The sequence below is a fragment of the Perca fluviatilis genome, chromosome 11, assembly GCF_010015445.1.
Source record: "Perca fluviatilis chromosome 11, GENO_Pfluv_1.0, whole genome shotgun sequence".
In the NCBI taxonomy this organism is placed as follows: Eukaryota; Metazoa; Chordata; class Actinopteri; order Perciformes; family Percidae; genus Perca; species Perca fluviatilis.
The window spans coordinates 25,761,153-25,781,547 of record NC_053122.1 but is presented as its reverse complement, the minus strand read 5'-3'; the positions used below and the strand labels follow the sequence as shown (position 1 = coordinate 25,781,547).

General features: G+C 40.3%; 2 protein-coding genes across 2 annotated transcripts in view; both read right to left on the bottom strand.

Annotated features, from left to right (window-relative positions):
* Positions 1-3,870: 3,870 nt before the first annotated feature.
* Positions 3,871-7,771, bottom strand: LOC120568895 (putative protein TPRXL). The gene is made up of 6 exons (XM_039816642.1): positions 7,650-7,771; positions 6,573-6,593; positions 5,841-5,969; positions 4,986-5,624; positions 4,219-4,307; positions 3,871-4,110 (listed from the first exon to the last, which is right to left on the bottom strand). Exons 1-6 carry the CDS (start codon positions 7,702-7,704, stop codon positions 4,036-4,038), a joined length of 1,008 nt encoding a protein of 335 aa, XP_039672576.1. The 5' UTR covers positions 7,705-7,771; the 3' UTR covers positions 3,871-4,035.
* A 308-nt stretch (positions 7,772-8,079) lies between these two features.
* The window catches only part of LOC120568894 (zonadhesin-like), a 30,142-nt gene continuing 17,826 nt past the window's right edge, over positions 8,080-20,395 (bottom strand). Inside the window, exons 22-25 of the mRNA XM_039816641.1 lie at positions 10,770-10,926; positions 10,248-10,672; positions 8,822-8,951; positions 8,080-8,681 (exon numbers count right to left, since the gene is read on the bottom strand). Of these exons, the coding sequence (XP_039672575.1) occupies positions 8,539-8,681; positions 8,822-8,951; positions 10,248-10,672; positions 10,770-10,926 (855 nt within the window). The 3' untranslated portion in view covers positions 8,080-8,538. The remainder of the gene's footprint in view (positions 8,682-8,821; positions 8,952-10,247; positions 10,673-10,769; positions 10,927-20,395) is intronic.

Genomic DNA, 20,395 nt, shown 5'->3' with positions numbered 1-20,395 from the left:
AATATTTGAATAACCATTAATTGCGACATTATTAGATATTGACACAATTTGTAGTCATGATATCATGTGTATGCCCAAGCACTCATGAAATCATTGCATATATTGACATATATGCACTAGTAGTGGGCGATATGGAGAAAATCACCATATCACGATATTCTTCACCAAATACCTCGATGTTGATATTGCGATGTATTGTAGGGTTGACTATTGGTGGTTTTACAAAATATTAGATCAAAGAATTAAAATTAAATTAAAATTAAATGAGATAAATAATCATCAGTAATGTGGATATAATGACTAAGTGGGTAAAGGCCTAGAACAGCTAGAACAGTCTGGTAAGTTAAGATAAGTTAATCACTTTACTGTAATGCAGCCTTTAAAACCAGGGAATGACAACACTTACCATATTAAGAAATTACTATATCCAAAATCCAACACAATATCTGGACTCATATCATAATATCGATATATCGCCCAGCCCTACTATGCACTGCAAAAAAGTATAACCTTTTAATAAACAGTATTATACAGTATTATATAATAGTCTTATACACATGAAGTTTTTGATTTAATTGATTTTAATTAAAACCAAAGCTGAATGCAATAGAAAAAGTAGCAAAATGCAGTGGCCTTTTCTATGTAACTAGTACAGTGCCTGTGTATGGAACGGGCCGATTGCTTGGCTTGTGGTATTGCTGCATGTAGCTTTCTCCAGAACCATTGTACCCCAAAATTACTTATAGAAGGACCCCAAACCACTTAATATGCAACTTCACTGAATAGCCTAGCTACTACTGACTTACAGTTTCTTTCTACATCAAAGGAAGACATTGTAGGCTACTATTACATTTACCTAACCGATAACGTGGAAGATTCAGAATTTAATCACAAAATATCATAAATAAATGTGGACTTTATCAGACATTTGCCTCATGGACTCATGGCAGTGTGCTACCCATCCGACCCGTTATGAGAGCCAATCAGCAAAAAGCTGCGGTAATCGACCACCAGAAGCGGACCGAGTAGGCTACAGAGACGGACTCAGAGACGCAGTCAGCCGGCACCGGACTGTATGTTTGTGTGCGCAGAGAGACAGAGAGGGCGGAAAGAAAAGGTGGAAGGCAATGCAAATAAAGAGTTTTTGTTCAACGTCATTTTAGTGAATGTCTTTTTCGTCAACGATATTGCATGTTGATATTGCCACGGTCGGCATTTAATGACGCCAGTGTATTGTCTCGTCATTATTATTGACGATACTGTCAGGCCAGCCTGACAGTCTTGCCTGGGCCCGGACGAGATCTTAGATGGGCCCCCCTCGCGGCCAGTCTCTCCTTTTCCTTGCTCTTCCTCTCCTCACATCTCTCACTGAAATTAAGTGTGTAATCAGTCTCTGATCCATCCTGCTCAGACTCTCCGACAGGGCAGCGAGCCCCCCGCATCACTCCCTCTCTCTCTATCTCTCTCTCTCTATCTCTCTCTCTCTTCTCTCTCACGGGTAGCCTGACTGTCCCTCCGTTGCGGGGCAGCGGGCCCCTCCCGCATCACTCTCTCTCCCGCATCACTCTCTCTCTCTATCTCTCTCTATCTCTCTCTCTCTCTCTCTCTCTCTCTCGTGTCTCTCTCTCTCTCTCTCTACTCTCTCTCTCTCTCTCTCTCTCTCTCTCTCTCTCTCTCTATCTCTCTCTCTCTCTTCTCTCACCGGTAGCCTGACTCTGTCCCTCCGTTGCGGGGCAGCGGGCCCCTCCCGCATCACTCTCTCTGTCACCTGACTGCAGCTGGATCTCTCTCTGTCTCATCCTTACTGATGGAGCTACCAAACTCAACTGTTTCTGTCAAAGTTAACGTGTTGTCTCAGGCTTTTATACGAGCTAATGGACGTTAACATGAGAGCTGGCCTGTTACGTTACGTTACAAGGCTCGTAAACGTCGGCTGCGCTGGTTCTTACCTCGCTCTACGTTGACAGTTCCAGCTTCACCGTCACCACCTTTTTTAAATATTTGTTTAGAAAATCTCTAAGGCCTCTATTTTCTTCTTCTCTTTTCTTTCCTTTTCCGAGCTCCGGACTTGTGCTGACCGGACATTTTGAGCGTACTGAACTTCAAATCAAGTGACAATATCAAATTTTGATCAGTGGCCAAACCATTTTTATGTTTGGGGGTGGGGGGTTCTTGACCACAATTTCCAGGACAATTAGGAAGAAAACAAATAAAACGCTTTTATGTTATTCAAATATTATGCTACATATTTTTTTTCCCACAAATAGGCCTATTTAAAAAAAAGATTTTTAATTCTTCCGTAATTTAATGAGGGCCCAGTTCTGGGCCCCCTACTAATGGGCCCGGGACAACAGACCCGTTTGTCCCCCTATCGGCGGGCCTGACGAATATAACACTTCATTTCCGTAGGCTACAGGCTTAGTGGCTTGATGGTTAAAGTGATGGTTCGGAGTAATTTCACCCTAGGGTCCTTTGCACCATGATCTCGAGCCAAACACCCCCCCAGAAGCTTTTTTCACCTGGGTCGAACATTGGGAGCGTTAGCGTTATCAGCTGAATAGCTTAGCGCAGAGGCTAATGGATCCGAAGTGTCTCTTAACATTACCCCACTAATAATGCCCGAAATGATACCAAAGGTCTACAGTAGTACAAATAGGTTATGCGCTCATAAAACGATGGATTGTAAAGTTTGTAAGTACACCAGAAGTTTATGTAAATAACACTTGCCTGCTGGCTTCTGCCCTCTGCTGCTACTGCTGCTGTTACTACCGGGCAAAGAGATGAGAGATGCAACAAAATATATATTAATTTTAATGATTAAATAAGGTAATGTCTCCAAACTTACCTCAATTATTACTTGTCTCCTGCTAGTTATACTACAGCACTTACTTTAAAAAATAAGTTAAATTAAAAATATTTTTGTTGCATCTCTTTTCGGGTGTTAATTTGTAGACGTCCCTAAGCACTCGTCTTACAGCAGCAACAACAACAGCAGCAAGAGCAGAAGCCGCGCCGGCAAGTGTTATTTACATAACCTTCTGGTGTACTTACAAACTTTACAATCCATCGTTTTATGAGTGCATAAACCTATATACCGTCGTGTAGACCTTTGGTATCATTTCGGGGCATTATTAGTGGGGTAATGTTAAGAAACACACCGGATCCATTAGCCTCTGCGCTAAGCTATTCAGCGGCTAACGCTACTCGCTAACTCTCCCAATGTTTGACCCAGGTGAAAAAAGCTTCTGGGGGTGTTTGGCTCGAGGTCATGGTGCAAAAGGACCCTAGGGTGAAATTAACCCGAACCATCACTTTAACTTTGAAGTATGGATATAATTGCGGGGGTATTTTGCCGACGGTACTGTTATTAGTTAGCAGGGTGGGTCTGATGAAAACTGCTGTCTTCGCCCCCTGTCAGCTCCGAGATTGTCTCGCATTGCCCGACCTTTCTTCACAGCGCTGCGGAGGAAGCTCAGAGATTAACTTATGTTCTGGCTTTGTTTAGAAGTGGTGAATTAACAGTTCACAGCAACTTAATGCTATAAAGTGGCTTTTGTTTGATATTTAGTATCAGCAAAATGGCTTTTTATTGAGTTTCCTCTTAGCGAAGTGCTCTTAGTGAATTTAAGCTGGGCTTTTATGGGGGGGAAGGAAAGGAAAAAAGAAGGGTTAATTTAAGATTTTTTTTTTTTTTTTTTTTATAAAAAAAAAAAAGGGGTGATTTTTTTTTTATATATATGCGATGGAGGAGGAAAAAAAAAAAAAAAGAAGGTTTTTTAAGCAAACAAATAAAGGAAAGAGGAAGAAAAAAAAGGCGCGAAAAAAGGGGGTTTTTTTTTGGCTTATATTATTAAGTAGCCTATAGTAAGTCATGTATTTGATACATGCGTTTATACTTTTTAATGTGAACATGAACTGTGTAATCGGTCGATGTTGTAGCATTAAGTTGTGATATGTACCTGTGTGAGCTTTATAATACTGCATATCATTTTACATGCTAAAACATTTCACAGTTAGCTGAGACATTGGCCTTTCTCAGGTGCGTTTGATGTGTCTGATAGTTGATGAGCAGCCCTCACAGTTCAGCTGGAGAAGGGTCTGGGAAATAAACTGTGTGAGAGAAGACACTCGCTGATTAGTTGTGCGACAGAGCTGTGTATAATGTTTTTTGTGACACTGTAACTGCACAATGTATATGTGAAGGTTGTTTGTGCTTACATTGGATAAATTCTCGAAAATCACATCTTCATTGTCCTCATTCTGGGATAAAACAGAAGCTTTCAGGTAAATAGTCACTATATGAGCATCTGTGGAGATAAAAGGTGCAAATGTATTTTACAATTTAAACTTAAAGCTATAGTGCGTAGTTTCTGCCGCCCCCATGAGAAATTCAAAGTAATGACAACAATACTGTCGCCCCCCCTCCTCCACACAGATGCTAGTAGCCAAGGAGGACACCGAGGATTAAAACACATGATGGACTCTTCAGAAGAGGTTATAATCCTCACTTGAGTTTCTGCAGGGGAAAGTCACCGGATGCCACTATCTTCTGAACACAGCCATACTGAGAAATACAGTCTTAATTAGCTCTGTAGCAACGCATCTGGCAATGGCTTGAATGTAACCGATGTTCATTAATATCAAAAAGTTACGCACTAGAGCTTTAACTTCAGAACTGAATTACAGAAGTCCATGTGATGGTGGAATCTGTGAAAATTGAGATTTGCTCCCACCTGCTGGTGAAGATGTGACACTAGTGGTATCCAGAGTTGTCCTGGTGTCTGTCGGTGTTGTCCCTGCTATGAGGACAAGGAAACTTTAAGTAAGCATGCCAAAGGAGGTGAATCTAACTGACCCTGATGCAAAAAATTTTTTTACTGAAATCGGATCAAAAGATTGTCAATACATTTTCAGCAGTCACAATTAATGTATTTCTTCAAATATACATTTTTGACATGGTTTCAGGAGAAATCATAATGACCAACCTGTAGCTGCAGTAGTGCTGCTTGTCGTACTGTGTTCTGTTGTTGAAGACACTGCAGATGACGGAGATGGGGGGGTATCTGAGGGTGTAGTTCTTGTGCTTGGTGGTGATGTGTCAGAAGCTGTGGGTGCTGAAGTTGTACTGGTATTTATAAGTGTAGAGATAGTACTGCTGTTTGTTGTGCGGGGATTTGGAGAAATAGAGTCTGTAGATAATGTTGTGCTGTTATCTGGTGGGGAGACTGGTAAAGTTGTGCTGTTATCTGCTGGGGAGACTGGTATGGTTGTGCTGTTATCTGGTGGGGAGACTGGTAAAGTTGTGCTGTTATCTGCTGGTGAGACTGGTAAAGTTGTGCTGTTATCTGCTGGTGAGACTGGTAAAGTTGTGCTGTTATCTGCTGGTGAGACTGGTAAAGTTGTGCTGTTATCTGCTGGGGAGACTGGTAAAGTTGTGTTGTTCTCTGCTGGTGAGACTGGTAAAGTTGTGCTGTTCTCTGCTGGTGAGACTGGTAAAGTTGTGCTATTATCTGCTGGTGTAGGTGAGCTGCTGCTTGTTTGGCTGGTTGCTGTAGTAACAGAGACAGTAGGCCTAGATGCTGACGTTGTACTCCCTTCCATCAGTGTAGATGTTGTATTTGGTGCTGAAGAGACAGTGGGTGAAGAAGTTGTGATGTCATTTGCCAGTGTAGATGTAGTACTGCTGCTTGTTGTGATGGGTGTGCTTGGCAGCGCAGTGATAAAAGCAGTAATCAAGAATAAAGATATGCACTATTAAATCTTAAAATTCATCTCCAATCCTAAACTGACATGACATGATGATGATAATATTTAAGTTGTTTGTGTTCACTCCTACTCACGTTGCGTGCAGGTTGAAATGTAGTCCGGACAGCAGTCGCCTATATTCAAGCAGGCGTTATCACAGAAACATCCTCTGAAGCAGGAGTTGTTTTGACCAGGACAACACAGCACGGGTGGACCTGCACAGCCTGAAGCACACACAGCACAGCTGTATACAAGATCACCACTGTACTCATTTATAACTTCACTCGTTATTTCAAGATCATAAGAAGAGACATTTCTAAAAACAAATTGTTTTCTAAAAAGAATACACATCGCATGTCATGTCTGTTTTGCTGAAAACTTATATGACGTCAGCGGTACTGTATTAACAGAAAATATTTAGGTTAATCATTGATTTAAAAAAACAAATAAAAAATATAAATTCTAGGGAAAAGAATCAATTTTTAAAATAGTCGCAAAAAATCACGATACTTAAGATTTTAATTGCAAAGTTTGTACCATAGCAAGTAGTGTAGGTATAATGGTACTAGTAGTTGTAGCTAAGAATCTCTAGATTGAGGGGTCTGTGAGATATTTAGTTGCTTCCTGGCAGAGCTGTTAGTGCTCAGGGGAAGGTTGGAAAGGATCACTCCAAGTCCGAATGATTGATGTATGTTTGATGCATCTTGGATGGATGCAGCTGAGAAACATGAAAGGAATGTTGTGGGGTTGAGATGGCCGAAGAATATGTTGCACTGGAGGAATGGGAGCAGGAAGCACAGTGTATGAGGTGGTGTTGTGGGTATTACCTGTTGGAGCTGCTGGTTGAGCTAGAAAATGAAAAAAGACAATGACATTTCATTTCATTTGAATGCAGGAAAAATAAACATTTAAGTCATGCATTTGCTCTAGATGAAATGGAAGGAGACTGGCATGGATTTCACAGTGATGTCATACAGCAAAATTGGGCATTGGTGTGGTTAATCTTCCCTGTAAGATGGTTTTCAGACACCTAGATTCAGTTTTTTTAATTTTTCTCTCTATACATCCATGGCTTTTCCCCTGTCCTGTGCACGAACACAGCTGTTGCTCAGTTGGGTAACCTAACTTTTTTTGTTTCCCATTTACAGAGCCAGGGCTGTGTATTAACACCGGATTGTTTTTTAGCACACACACAGAACAGTCAGCTGGCAGTCCATGAGGAAATACTGTATCTGCTGAATTTGACAAAACATGTATTGGATTAGAATCGCTGATTGCACCTTTGGTTTGTTACTGAATAAATGGAAGTTTACCTACTAAAGGTGTCCCCTACTGTCATCAATACCTTAACCAAACCTTTACATAAGACATTTAAATACTTAAGCCTCTTTTCTTAATTTAAATAAGAACTGAATTTGTAATTTGTTATTCGTAGTGCCTATATATAGGGGTAATTTTCACACTGTGGTCAGTACAATAAGCACTGATAAATGACCTCTTACTAACATGTAATATGGGAGCAGGTGGCTGCTGTTCTACGACATTAAATGTCTAGGACTTATGAACCAAGTCAATCGGCTAAAAATAAAAGCAAAGCAAGAACCCAATGGACAATGACCTGGTCCAGCGGCAGCATATTTTTTATGGAGCCTACTTGCACTTGTGAGACAATTATATAATTTACCATTATATTTTGGAATAATCTAATCGGCTGAGTCATGTAGTAAGGAACATTTAAAAAAAACTAATACTATCAAATTAAGCTAGCTAGTAAAATAATTATTTATCAACTTCCTTGTAACCGTGTATCCTAAGTTAAACACATTTTTGTATAATGAGATAAGTATGCCGTGACTTTACTTTATTAAACTATTTGATATTAAATGTGAGAATGTTTCACTCACCATCATAAAGTAGGAACGCCAACAGGAGAGAGAAGTACAATGTAAACCGATCCATGACTCTGTATGGCTGCTGAGTGTTGAGAAGGCTTTTTTATACGGCACACTGCTGATGAGAATAGTACTATTGTCTGCCAGGAAAATAAAAACAATTACCTTGTCTTACAGAATAGTATCATGTTACGGAAGTTCTGTAACATTTTTCTTGTGTAATAATTAGAACATAGTCAGACTGTAGATATGTCAAGAATGCAGTTATCTACACTTGAGACTGGGATGATTAGACTGATGGCGACACAAGTGTAACCACAGTGCATGTTTATTAGAACAATGAACTGAAGATTCAGTAGAAAACCTACTAACGCACTGGCTTTCAAATACACATTATGACAAGTGCAAGAAACATTTTGTATAACCATTTATTTATTTCCAACAGTATCGACAGTGATGAATAATCCATTTATAGTCCTGCATAATCATAATTTTCCATACAGTATATGCACATCTGTAATAATATCACCTTGAAATAAAAAGTATGCTGTTAGCAATGAAACAAAAAAGTAAATCCTGATATATAGTACAAATATTTTTTGAGAAAGTTACGATGTTTTTTAAAATAGTAGCAGATTCATGAAAATCCCAAAAAGCTTTATTTGCTACTGATTATGTTTATGCCAAGTCATGTTTGGTAGCTTAGGTTTAGGAGAGGATACCTTGTCTAAGGAAAAAAAATGAAATCTGCATTATTTTTGTCTGTTCTTATTTTATAGGTGATATATATCCTCAGTGTGGAGTTTTCTTGTAAACTGCCACAGTGATGTTTCTACTAGTGGTCAAAACTTCCACAGGTTATTTTTAAGTGCCATGTCTCATCTTTACATCCATCTGATATTCACACTCTCCAGCTCTCTCCAAACTCTTGAACACTCCGGGCCCTGGTACCATCTGGTTTCATCCGGTCATTGTGTCTGTAACCATCAAAGTTCCCACACAGACCCCCCACCTTCCTTTTATATATGCGTGGTAGAATGATCCCTGCAGAAACAACACCAACAACACAATGTTACTTAATTCAGCGTATAACTCTCCCCCGGAGAAATTAACTTAATTATTCACATGGGCTGGTATGATAAATTGTGATAAAAGACTTGTTTAATGAGGTGAGGATTAGTTACCTGCTCTGCTGTGTCCGTCAAACTCCACTGAGAGGCCAAAGTCGGTCTTCAGGTAGATGCGAGAGGAATGCTCCCAGATGTTTAGCCCAGCAGTCGGTGAGGCCGGAGTATTAGTTCTCCTTCCATCCACCTGGAGGGAGACCGAGAGGGGGATGTGTTAATCTAGTATGCATTCTTGATTATGTATGTTGTGTGCAGGAAGTCACAAAAGATGCATTTTTAGCCATGCTACCACATGCACTCTAGGGATGGCTGTTCAGACTGAAATATGTCGACAACTATTGGATGGATTGCCATGAAATTTGCTACAGACATTCATGGTCCACTCAAGATGAATGTTACTGACTTTGTTAAAAAGATCCCCTGAGTTTTTCTCTAGCGCCTCCATGAGGTTGCATTTCTTTTCTTTTAGTTAAATGTCTCCAAAACTATGAGATTAATTGCCATTATATCTGATAGAGATTGATATATCTGTCAGGATGAATTATAATAGCTTTGGTCATCACTTTTCAACATACTCCTCTCATTGGGTAAAACAATGTAATTGGTCAATTCTGACCAAATACCTGCGAAACTAATGGCATTTTAATCGGCCTCAGCTGTTCTTTGTGTAGAGTGTTCATTTGCATGATAAGATGGGGAACGTGGTTAACATTATACCTTCTCTTTATCAGCATGTTGGCAATATTGTTCTGAGCATGTTAGCATGCTGATGTTAGCATTTAGCTCAAAGGTCCACTGTAAGTACAACCTCACAAGGGCACAAGCATGGCTGTAGACTCTCAGTCTAGCTTGAGTATTTTATTTAAAATTCTGTGTGGTCGAGTGGTATTTAAAACATTTTCACTTTTTTTACAAGTAACTGTGACCTTGGTCAGTTTTGTTTTATGGATTATTCTTTGAACAAATAATTCATAATTGTATGAAACATTTAGAAAAGATAAGCTATAGCCATTTCAAAAATGTGTTACTGCTTTAATATATGCCTAAGCTTTGGTACTAGTGTTGTTCTTTTGATATTACATACAATATTCTGTGAGCAGGCCTTCTTAAAATGACATGGCTTAGACTCCTTAGAGGATCTTAGAGAATACACACATAATATTGTCTGACTTTTTTTTAAATATATTTTCTTTCTCTTTCTCTTGCTTCCGCTCTCATACACACGTCTAAAGTGCCAATAGGAAAATAACATAATGTAAAACAGAGCATAATTTGACACAGATCATTTGCCTCACTGCTGTGGTAACACCTCACAGAGAAAATATAAAGGGATACTGGTTATTTCCCACAGCGCTTTCCCAAATGTCTGAGGGTGGGCAAAATATGATGTTATCCCATGAACAAAATACTGTGTCTGCTGAAAAGGAGCTACATGAAAATGAGATGGAAGCAGTGTGTTGTTGTGTGTGCCCTTGATACTTACGACCAGCCTCCGGTTCTTCTTGAACTCCACAGTGTGATTATACACTATGATTTTAAGCTCTTGTAATCTGTGGGATTTCTTAAACACTTGTAGTCTGGGATATTCCTCCTGCTCTTCAATGTCGTCATCATAGTTGTTGTCATCTTCATCTTCTTCATTATAGTCTTCATCATCATCATCATCATCATCATCATCATCATCTCCATCCCTGATTCTGTGACTGTGGTCTTCTTCACTGCCAGCATGATAAAGACTTTCTTCGCCATCATTTATGGTATTGTTGCCCTCGATGTAAACATGTGGATGGTTATTTGGCAAGTTGTTGGTCCGGACCAGCACATATGACCGCTCACCCTTAAAGCCATGCTTCATTTTATCAAAGGTTCGGTACTCAGGGTCTCCATTGATTCTGCACTCACTGAAGCCTGTGGAGCAACAAGTGTAGAGCAATTTATAAATGAGTGAACAAGATCTAACAAGGTTTAGATGCATCACAGAGTTAAATGTTGACATTTACATCACCTGTATACTTGCAGTAATAATCGCCCTCTGCATTTTGAAGGCAGACAGCATTTCCATCACACTCATCTTTGTCCTGGCATTTAATCTTCCCCAGTCCATTGTTTTTTTCACATTTACATTTCTGACTGCAGTGATTGGTGTACCACACTTCATTAAACTGACAAAAAAAAAATAGAGAGTCATCATACTGCTAGGACATCAAATGTCCACATGCACCATTTTTGCAATAATGGTCTGGGGTCTCATTTATAAAGGTGGCGTATGCACAAAACGGGGCCTAAAATGTGCGTGCGCCACTTCCCACTCAAAGGTTGTGATTTATAAAAAACAATCTTGACGGGAGAATGCGCGGTCCTCCACGCAAACTCTGACCCATGCGTACGCAAATTTTGGAGACAATGGGAATTGGCGACGCAGATGGTGAGGTGGTGAACTGAAGTCAGACTGCAGAAAGAAAATGTGGGAATAATGGTTACTCATAATATTTTCAAGTATTGATGCCTCACACATGTAATTTCACTCCATCCCAATCATCCACATTATCATGAAGATTACATCCAGCAGTGCTGTTTGCGCTTGTACTGAGTGATAATTGTTCCATAAACACCTTTTAAAATCCAACTCAAATCTTAGATCAAACTTTGTTCTTTTTTTTGGGGACTTATTTTGGCCTTTATTTGACAGGACAGCTGAAGACATTAAAAGGGGAGAGAGAGGGGGATGACATGCAGCAAAGGGCCACAGGTCGGAGTTGAGTATGGAGTTAGAATCATGCCAAAACCTCACGACCCAACGATTCACAAACAAACTCAGTGTGGTTTGCAAATACAAAACATCATTCACAAACTAATGCATTTTGTTCTGCAAATAAGAAACCTACCTATCAAACAAATACAGTATGTTTTACACATACAAAAACGTATTTCTTCAATGACAAAAAATATCCTGCAAGCACAAACTAAAATCTTTCAAGTACAAAAAAAAATCCTTCAAGTACAAAAAAAAATCCTTCAAGTACAAAAAAAAATCCTACAAGTACAAAACAAATTCTACAAGTACAAAAAACTGTCACGTGACTTTTGGCACTAACTTTCCGCCTTGCTGATCCACACTAGGCCTGGCAAACTCGATTCCTTTTTAGGATTCAGGTTATTCTGAGTCATTCACCAAACTGATCCGGGTTGTGCGATTCACTTGAATCACTTGAGTCAGTATTGTATGCTACATCAAAGGCGAGCTTTTGATTTGGATACAATGCCATGTTTTCATTTAGAATCTTTTAATTTTATTTGGAAAAAGTTATATCCATAAATGTAAATGGTCTGAAAGAAAACCGAATATTCTTTTAAAAATTACATGTAATTATATTTTGTAACTTTAATAGGACTGACAAATAAGAAAGCCATCTGGACTCTGAACATTTACAGTGCCTTGCGAAAGTATTCGGCCCCCTTGAACTTTTCGACCTTTTGCCACATTTCAGGCCTCAAACATAAAGATATAAAACTGTAATTTTTTGTGAAGAATCAACAACAAGTGGGACACAATCATGAAGTGGAACGAAATGTATTGGATATTTCAAACCTTTTAAACAAATAAAAAACTGAAATATTGGGCGTGCAAAATTATTCAGCCCCCTTAAGTTAATACTTTGTAGCGCCACCTTTTGCTGCGATTACAGCTGTAAGTCGCTTGGGGTATGTCTCTATCAGTTTTGCACATCGAGAGACTGACATTTTTGCCCATTCCTCCTTGCAAAACAGCTCGAGCTCAGTGAGGTTGGATGGAGAGCGTTTGTGAACAGCAGTTTTCAGTTCTTTCCACAGATTCTCGATTGGATTCAGGTCTGGACTTTGACTTGAACATTCTAACACCTGGATAGGTTTATTTGTGAACCATTCCATTGTAGATTTTGCTTTATGTTTTGGATCATTGTCTTGTTGGAAGACAAATCTCCGTCCCAGTCTCAGGTCTTTTGCAGACTCCATCAGGTTTTCTTCCAGAATGGTCCTGTATTTGGCTCCATCCATCTTCCCATCAATTTTAACCATCTTCCCTGTCCCTGCTGAAGAAAAGCAGGCCCAAACCATGATGCTGCCACCACCATGTTTGACAGTGGGGATGGTGTGTTCAGGGTGATGAGCTGTGTTGCTTTACGCCAAACATAACGTTTTGCATTGTTGCCAAGAAGTTCGATTTTGGTTTCATCTGACCACAGCACCTTCTTCCACATGTTTGGTGTGTCTCCCAGGTGGCTTTTGGGCAAACTTTAAACGACACTTTTTATGGATATCTTTAAGAAATGGCTTTCTTCTTGCCACTCTTCCATAAAGGCCAGATTTGTGCAGTATACGACTGATTGTTGTCCTATGGACAGAGTCTCCCCACCTCAGCTGTAGATCTCTGCAGTTCATCCAGAGTGATCATGGGCCTCTTGGCTGCATCTCCTTCTCAGTCTTCTCATGTATGAGCTGAAAGTTTAGAGGGACGGCCGGGTCTTCGCTAGATTTGTAGTGGTCTGATACTCCTTCCATTTCAATATTATCGCTTGCACAGTGCTCCTTGGGATGTTTAAAGCTTGGGAAATCTTTTTGTATCCAAATCCGGCTTTAAACTTCTCCACAACAGTATCTCGGACCTGCCTGGTGTGTTCCTTGTTCTTCATGATGCTCTCTGGCTTTACACGGACCTCTGAGACTATCACAGAGCAGGCGCGATTTATGGGACTTGATTAATTACAACACGCTGGATTCTATTTATCATCATTAGTCATTTAGGTCAACATTGGATCATTCAGAGATCTTCACTGAACTTCTGGAGAGAGTTTGCTGCACTGAAAGTAAAGGGGCTGAATAATTTTGCACGCCACTTTTTCAGTTTTTATTTGTTAAAAAGTTTGAAATAGCCAATGAATTTCGTTCCACTTCATAATTGGGACGCACTTGTTGTTGATTCTTCACAAAAAATTACAGTTTTATATCTTTATGTTTGAGGCCTGAAATGTGGCAAAAGGTCAAAACGTTCAAGGGGGCCGAATACTTTCGCAAGGCACTGTACAATGACTTACAACCTCTTTAATGTAAATTACTCTGAGCTCGAGGAGAGACCTCACTCGCTTCCCATGCTCACTCGTCTGAATCAGATCCACTCATGACAACGTAGCCGGCTGATTCAGTTGATTCGCGGGTTTTACTGACTCCCGCGAGAACTCAAGAGTCATCAACAACTCATGAGTCATCGAGGGCTCGTGAGTTGTCGACAACTCATGAGTTGTCTGCGACCCGAGCCAAGCCGAGCTTGTAATGTTTCGGACTGTCTGCTTAACCTGATTGCATTTAACATACTAAATACACCAAACCTACAGTAGGCCTAGCTAGGCTACGTGCAGAACATTGTATGTTATTTCAGAAGTGAAAGAATGGCTTTTGTTGTTGATTTGCTTTACCCTGAGCTCGAGGAGAAGCTGCACTCACTCGCTCGCTGCTCGCTCGTCTGAATCAGATCCACTCATGACAACGTAGCCGGCTGATTCAGTTGATTCGCGGGATTTACTGACTCCCGCGAGAACTCACGAGTCATCAACAACTCATGAGTCATCGACAACTCATGAGTCATCGACAACTCATGAATCACCAACAACTCACGAGTCATCGAGGGCTCGTGAGTTCTCGAGTGAATCCCACGGTCTGCGAGCTTCCGGCTCTGAGTCAGCGGGTCGGGACTGTCTCTCTGCTCACTCAGGCGCTTGACTTGACTTGTGGAGTTGCTGTTTACTACGAAATTGTAAGTTATAAAGCTTTTTGCAACTAAGATGGCTAGGAATAGTAGAAGCTAATGTTGCAAGAGGTTTTTGTGTGCCGCTGTTATCATTTTAGATTGAATTGTAGTAGGACTCAACTGAACCGGGTTAATGATGCTAGAGACTCGTGATTCGTGAGTCAATTTAAAGACTCGGGTTAAAGATCCGAGTGAATCACGACTCGAACAGGTCTAATCCACACACAAATGCCCTCAGATCCGGTCCGTGTACTTGGCAGCCAACGGATTTTCGTTTTGAAAGGAAAAAAACAAAAATGAAAAACGGCCAGTTTCCCAATTACCATTAGTAAATAGGAAAACAAAAAACGGAAAACAACCCATTATACGTTTTTTGTTTTGATATTAAAAAACGGAAAACGAAAAACTATCTCGTTATCCGATTTTCTTTGATGTGTTTGTAGATGGAACTCGGAAATTAAATTGTGTGTATAAATCTTATTCCTCATTAATTTTTTCGTGACCCGGAAGCGATCGTAGGTAGTAAACGGCTGCATACCCGGAAAGACTCCGCCGGAGACCGTGGACAGTTAGAATGATATGGACGTAAAAATGTTTTTAGACGAATATGCTAGTTTTATATTAGAAAACCGAAAGAATGGGATGTCTTGTGGGGATATAGCAGCTGCGTTGGGTTCACAGTTTGGCAATACGGAAGGTTTTTTCGGAGAGGAGTGTGCGGGAGGTGGTGCTGCAGCAGGGACTTGTGGCGAAACACAAGTTGACTTTTATTATGAAGTGGTCACAGGAGATTAGGCTGACTGCTCTCATTCATCAAAAATGAGTCTACACAACAAGACAACCATCATAGTCTAATAATAATTAATAATAATAATGAACGCAAAACATTTTCAAAATTTCTCATTTTCATTGCCATTGCTTTGGCAAATATCTGTCAAACAAACTAAAATCGAAACCATGATTTGGCTTTCCTTTATCAAATCGATCAAGGAAATACAAAGTGAAGTGAAACAGCTGCTGCAGGCTGAACCAGTCCGTCAGCATCAAAGATGAATAAACTCCAACTCTCATGCTTTGATAGCTTTACTAAAAAGTCCTTTCCTGTCATAATCCTGCAGGACTGGTTTTTGCATTATTAAACATGCTAAATGTTCAATGTTGCATTCACAGTGCGACACGTCCGGAGCAGAGACCTCACTAGGATTTAAAGACAGGAGGTGATTAGCCCCCAGGGTATTTGTAACTTGCGTTTTGCAAAATCTTCTGTTACTTCATTATTGCCACGAAAGGGGATTCCCTGTCTCCCTAACATGGAAGTGACTGCAACAATTCCCCTTAGATACTCTCTTCTCTCCGCTATCTCACTTGCTATCATCTGTGCAACGTCTCCCTGTCCCTCTCATTCATCAAAAATGAGTCTACACAACAAGACAACCATCATAGTCTAATAATAATAATAATGAAGCGAAAACATTTTCAAAATTTCTCATTTTCACATAAAAGGTCTCTAACGTTGTTTTGCGCCATTGCTTTGGCAAATATCTGTCAAACAAACTAAAATCGAAACCATGATTTGGCTTTCCCTTATCAAATCGCAAAAGACTCCGATTTAATACAACACTATCTGTCAAACAAACAGGGCTATAATTAGTATAAATAAGATATAAAAACAATATAAATGTGATTTTTGGAGGTTAAAAAGTAACTAAGTAACTCTACATTTTAAATGAGCTACTTTTACTAGTAATCTTACTTGTACTTGAGTAAACAACAAAGTAACAGTACTTTTACTTAAGTAGAACATTTTTTTACTCTTTTCACTTCTGCTGATTTATTGAAAATCTAAAATTTGCATAGACCTAGCCCTGGTCTGCATATCGCTTTTAATATGCAAATATTAAAATCATTTCACTGGCGAAACACAAGTTGACTTTTATTATGAAGTGGTCACAGGAGATTAGCGCTGACTGCTCTCAAATGAGTCTACACAACAAGACAACCATCATAGTCTAATAATAATAATAATAATAATAATAATGTGCGGAGGTGGTGTGCTCAGCAGGGACTTGTCAGGGACTTCTGTCCTGATGGCCAACTTGAAGTTGAAATCGCTGAAGGTATTGCTGAGGCAAGTTTTTTTTAATTTTTTTTTTATCAATCGCCGTTTACCGCTTTTGTTAAACATACAAATGAATGCTACTCTTAAAGTAAATAAAAAGCTGACCACAGCTAGGCCGATGCAGACCAGGGCTAGGTCTATGCAATTTTTTGATTTAAATAAATCAGCAGAAGTGAAAAGAGTAAAAAAATGTTCTACTTAAGTAAAAGTACTGTTACTTTGTTGTTTACTCAAGTACAAGTAAAATTACTAGTAAAAGTAGCTCATTTAAAATGTAGGCCTACTGACTTAGGTAGTTACTTTTTTAACCTACAAAAATCACATTTATACTGATTTTATATCTTATTTATACTAATTATAGCCCTGTTTGTTTGACAGATATTGTTGTATTAAATCGGAGTCTTTTGCGATTTGATAAGGGAAAGCCAAATCATGGTTTCGATTTTAGTTTGTTTGACAGATATTTGCCAAAGCAATGGCAATGAAAATGAGAAGTTTTGAAAATGTTTTCGCTTCATTATTATTATTATTATTATTAGACTATGATGGTTGTCTTGTTGTGTAGACTCATTTTTGATGAATGAGAGCGGTCGCAAATCTCCTGTGACCACTTCATAATAAAAGTCAACTTGTGTTGGCCAACAAGTCCCTGCTGAGCACACCACCTCCGCACACTCCTCTCCAGAAAACCCCCGTATCGTTCCAAACTGTAGACCCAACGCAGCTGCTATATCCCCACAAGACATCCAATTCTTTCGGTTTTCTAATATAAAACTAGCATATTCGTCTAAAAACATGTTTACGTCCGTTATCATTCTAACTGTCCATGGTCTCATTGATGTCCAAATGATTTCCGGTTGTCGGCCGCTTACTACCTACACGATCGTTTCCGGGTCACGAAAAAAATGAATGAGGAATAAGATTTATACACACATTTTAATTTCCGAGTTCCATCTACAAACATATCAAAGAAAATCGGATAACGAGATAGTTTTTCGTTTTCCGTTTTTTAATATCAAAACAAAAAACGAATAATGGGTTGTTTTCCGTTTTTTGTTTTCCTATTTACTAATGGTAATTGGGAAACTGGCCGTTTTTCGCCAAGTACACGGACCAGATCCACACACAAATGCAGGTAAATTTTCCAATTGCACCTGACTGCAGTACGCAGATCGGGGTTGGGCCAAATGTGGGCGGAGCTAAACGTTTGACTCCGTGGGCGCGCCATCTGGTGGCGGACATCAGGCAGCACATTCTCAAACGTCAATGCAACACCTTTATAATATAATATATATTATATAGATTATAATAAATAATGATATTTGAATTATAGATATATAGATTATAATAAACAATGATATTTGAATTGTAAAAAGGAAAAAAGAACGGGGTTGGGTTTAGGAAAAGAAGAACGGGGAAAGCAAACATGACTCCCAGGAAATGAGCCCTGGTCTCTGGGGAACGCCAGACAACAACTGACGGTTGTTAAGGCAGAGGCGGAGTGGCAATCCGGGGAAAGTCTGGACGGACTAACCTGCCCGGCTGCCTGCCCGCGACAGACGCGCTGGCTGCCGGCTGGCTGCCCACGGACGGACGTTGGCTGCCCGCGGACGGACGTTGGCTGCCCGCGGACGGACGCTGGCTGCCGGCTGGCTGCCCGCGGACGGACGCTGGCTGCCCGCGGACGGACGCTGATAACGGGGAAAGCAAACGTAATTCGCGGGAAACGAGCCCATGTCTCTGGGGGACGCCAACAACGGACGGTTGGGTTAAGAAAAACAACAACGGGAAAAGATCTCCGGTCAGCTTGAAAGTCCTGTGTCTTCCCCTCACACCAATTGCCAGAGTGATAGAGAAATGGCTCTGCCAATAGCTATTTGGCAAGTGGGCGGAGTCAAACGTTTAGCTCCACCCACATTGAGCCACTCCTCGATCTGCGTACTGCAGTCAGGGCTTACTCCAATTTTCTAACAAATGTCCTGTAATTCGCACTCCACAACAGCAGGTGGCGCTGTTAAGTCAATTTAAGCCTACCAGGACCATAGATATATACACGCGGATTTTTTTAAACGTTATTATGGTGCATAACTTACTGGAACAAAACTGAGCAACGTGTTGTTGCTGATGACAAAACCACTGATTATATATATGTATATTGAAGCAATGCTGGCGTTAAAGACCCGCTGATCGTTGTCTGATTCTCTGAAATGAATGCCGGCATTGCATTTTGGGAAATCGGCTTTGCATGCGCCCAACTCTGATCATATCGTGTTCTGTCTTACAGCATAGGCCTACTGTAATATAATATTTCACCAGTAATAAGACCAAAATAATATTATTAAAGTAAAGAAATGCATACTATGATAATATCTACATATATGTTGCTAGATGTAGTATTATAGTTTAAAAAATATCAAAACAACAAAGCAGCTTCCCTGGCCGAAATAGACGGATGCGATGCATGTAGGTCCTACATGCATCGCATCCGTGGGCCTGTCACAGAATTTTCGGCGAATCTGTGAAACTGCCACAGTTTTTGAGTTAAGGGGCCGTGTTCATTTCGCAGAATTCTGTGAGACCGGCAGCCTGTAGGCTACTACGAAGCAAGATCAACATGCTGGATTTCTTCAGTTACCCGGCTTCACCTAACCTAACAACCGCAAAACAGTCGCTGCTTCCTAAAACAGGAAGGAAAGCTGGCAAAAAAAAATAGCGGACGCTGTAGCCTAGATGCGTAGGCCTAAATCACATGGCTTATCAATATCACTTCCCCATCAGTCAGGCCCAATATCTGACCATAATTACACCTGTGCTTTCCATAAACTGTCGTTGCTTTCGCCTATTATATGATCAGTTGCAACCCTGGCAGTGGAAGCGATCATGAGAGCAAATAAAATATATAAAAAACATAATTCAAACCGATGTGCGCATTGGCGACACACGGCTCAACAAGCGGATATGCAATTCCCTCCCATTAACATCTAGCCTATATCTTTAATAAAAATACCCATCAGGGAATGTTAACGGGGTTTTTTGTCTCTAAAGGTTTTAACTTTTATGAGCGCATCTCTCTTTCTCTCTCTCTCTCTCTCTCTCTGCGCACCGGGCTCCACACATGATCTTCTAAGAACAATGACGGCGTTATCAATCGAGTAGCCTATTGACTGGTCAGTAGGCCTATGCGGTGCTTTTACATCGGTTGATCTCTGATCTCCAACTTAACGTGCTCCCGACCAGGTTAGGTGTTCAGAATAAGTTACCACGGTGATTGTACCCGGTAATAACTGATCCACCGTTACCATCACTGTGTCACTATAACCAGCGTCGTGACACAGCTTATGCAGGACCCCGGTTGTTAGGTTAGGTGAAGCCGGGTAACTGAAGAAATCCAGCATGTTGATCTTGTTTCGTAGTAGCCTACAGGCTGACGGTCTCACAGAATTCTGCGAAATGAACACGGCCCCTTAACTCAAAAACTGTGGCAGTTTCACAGATTCGCCGAAAATTCTGTGACGGGCCCACGGATGCGATGCATGTAGGTCAATGACAGGCATCATCCGTGGTCTACGCACAGATTCCCTGATCACAGCACGTTTATTTCTGTACAGAGAAGCTGTATACAGCTTTGCTATTATTGGTATTTTTAGCCCAATAACCGCTGTTTTAATTTATTCACCAGATCTTATCATGGTTTAATTGTATTTCTTTTAATGTTATTATTTTGGTCTAT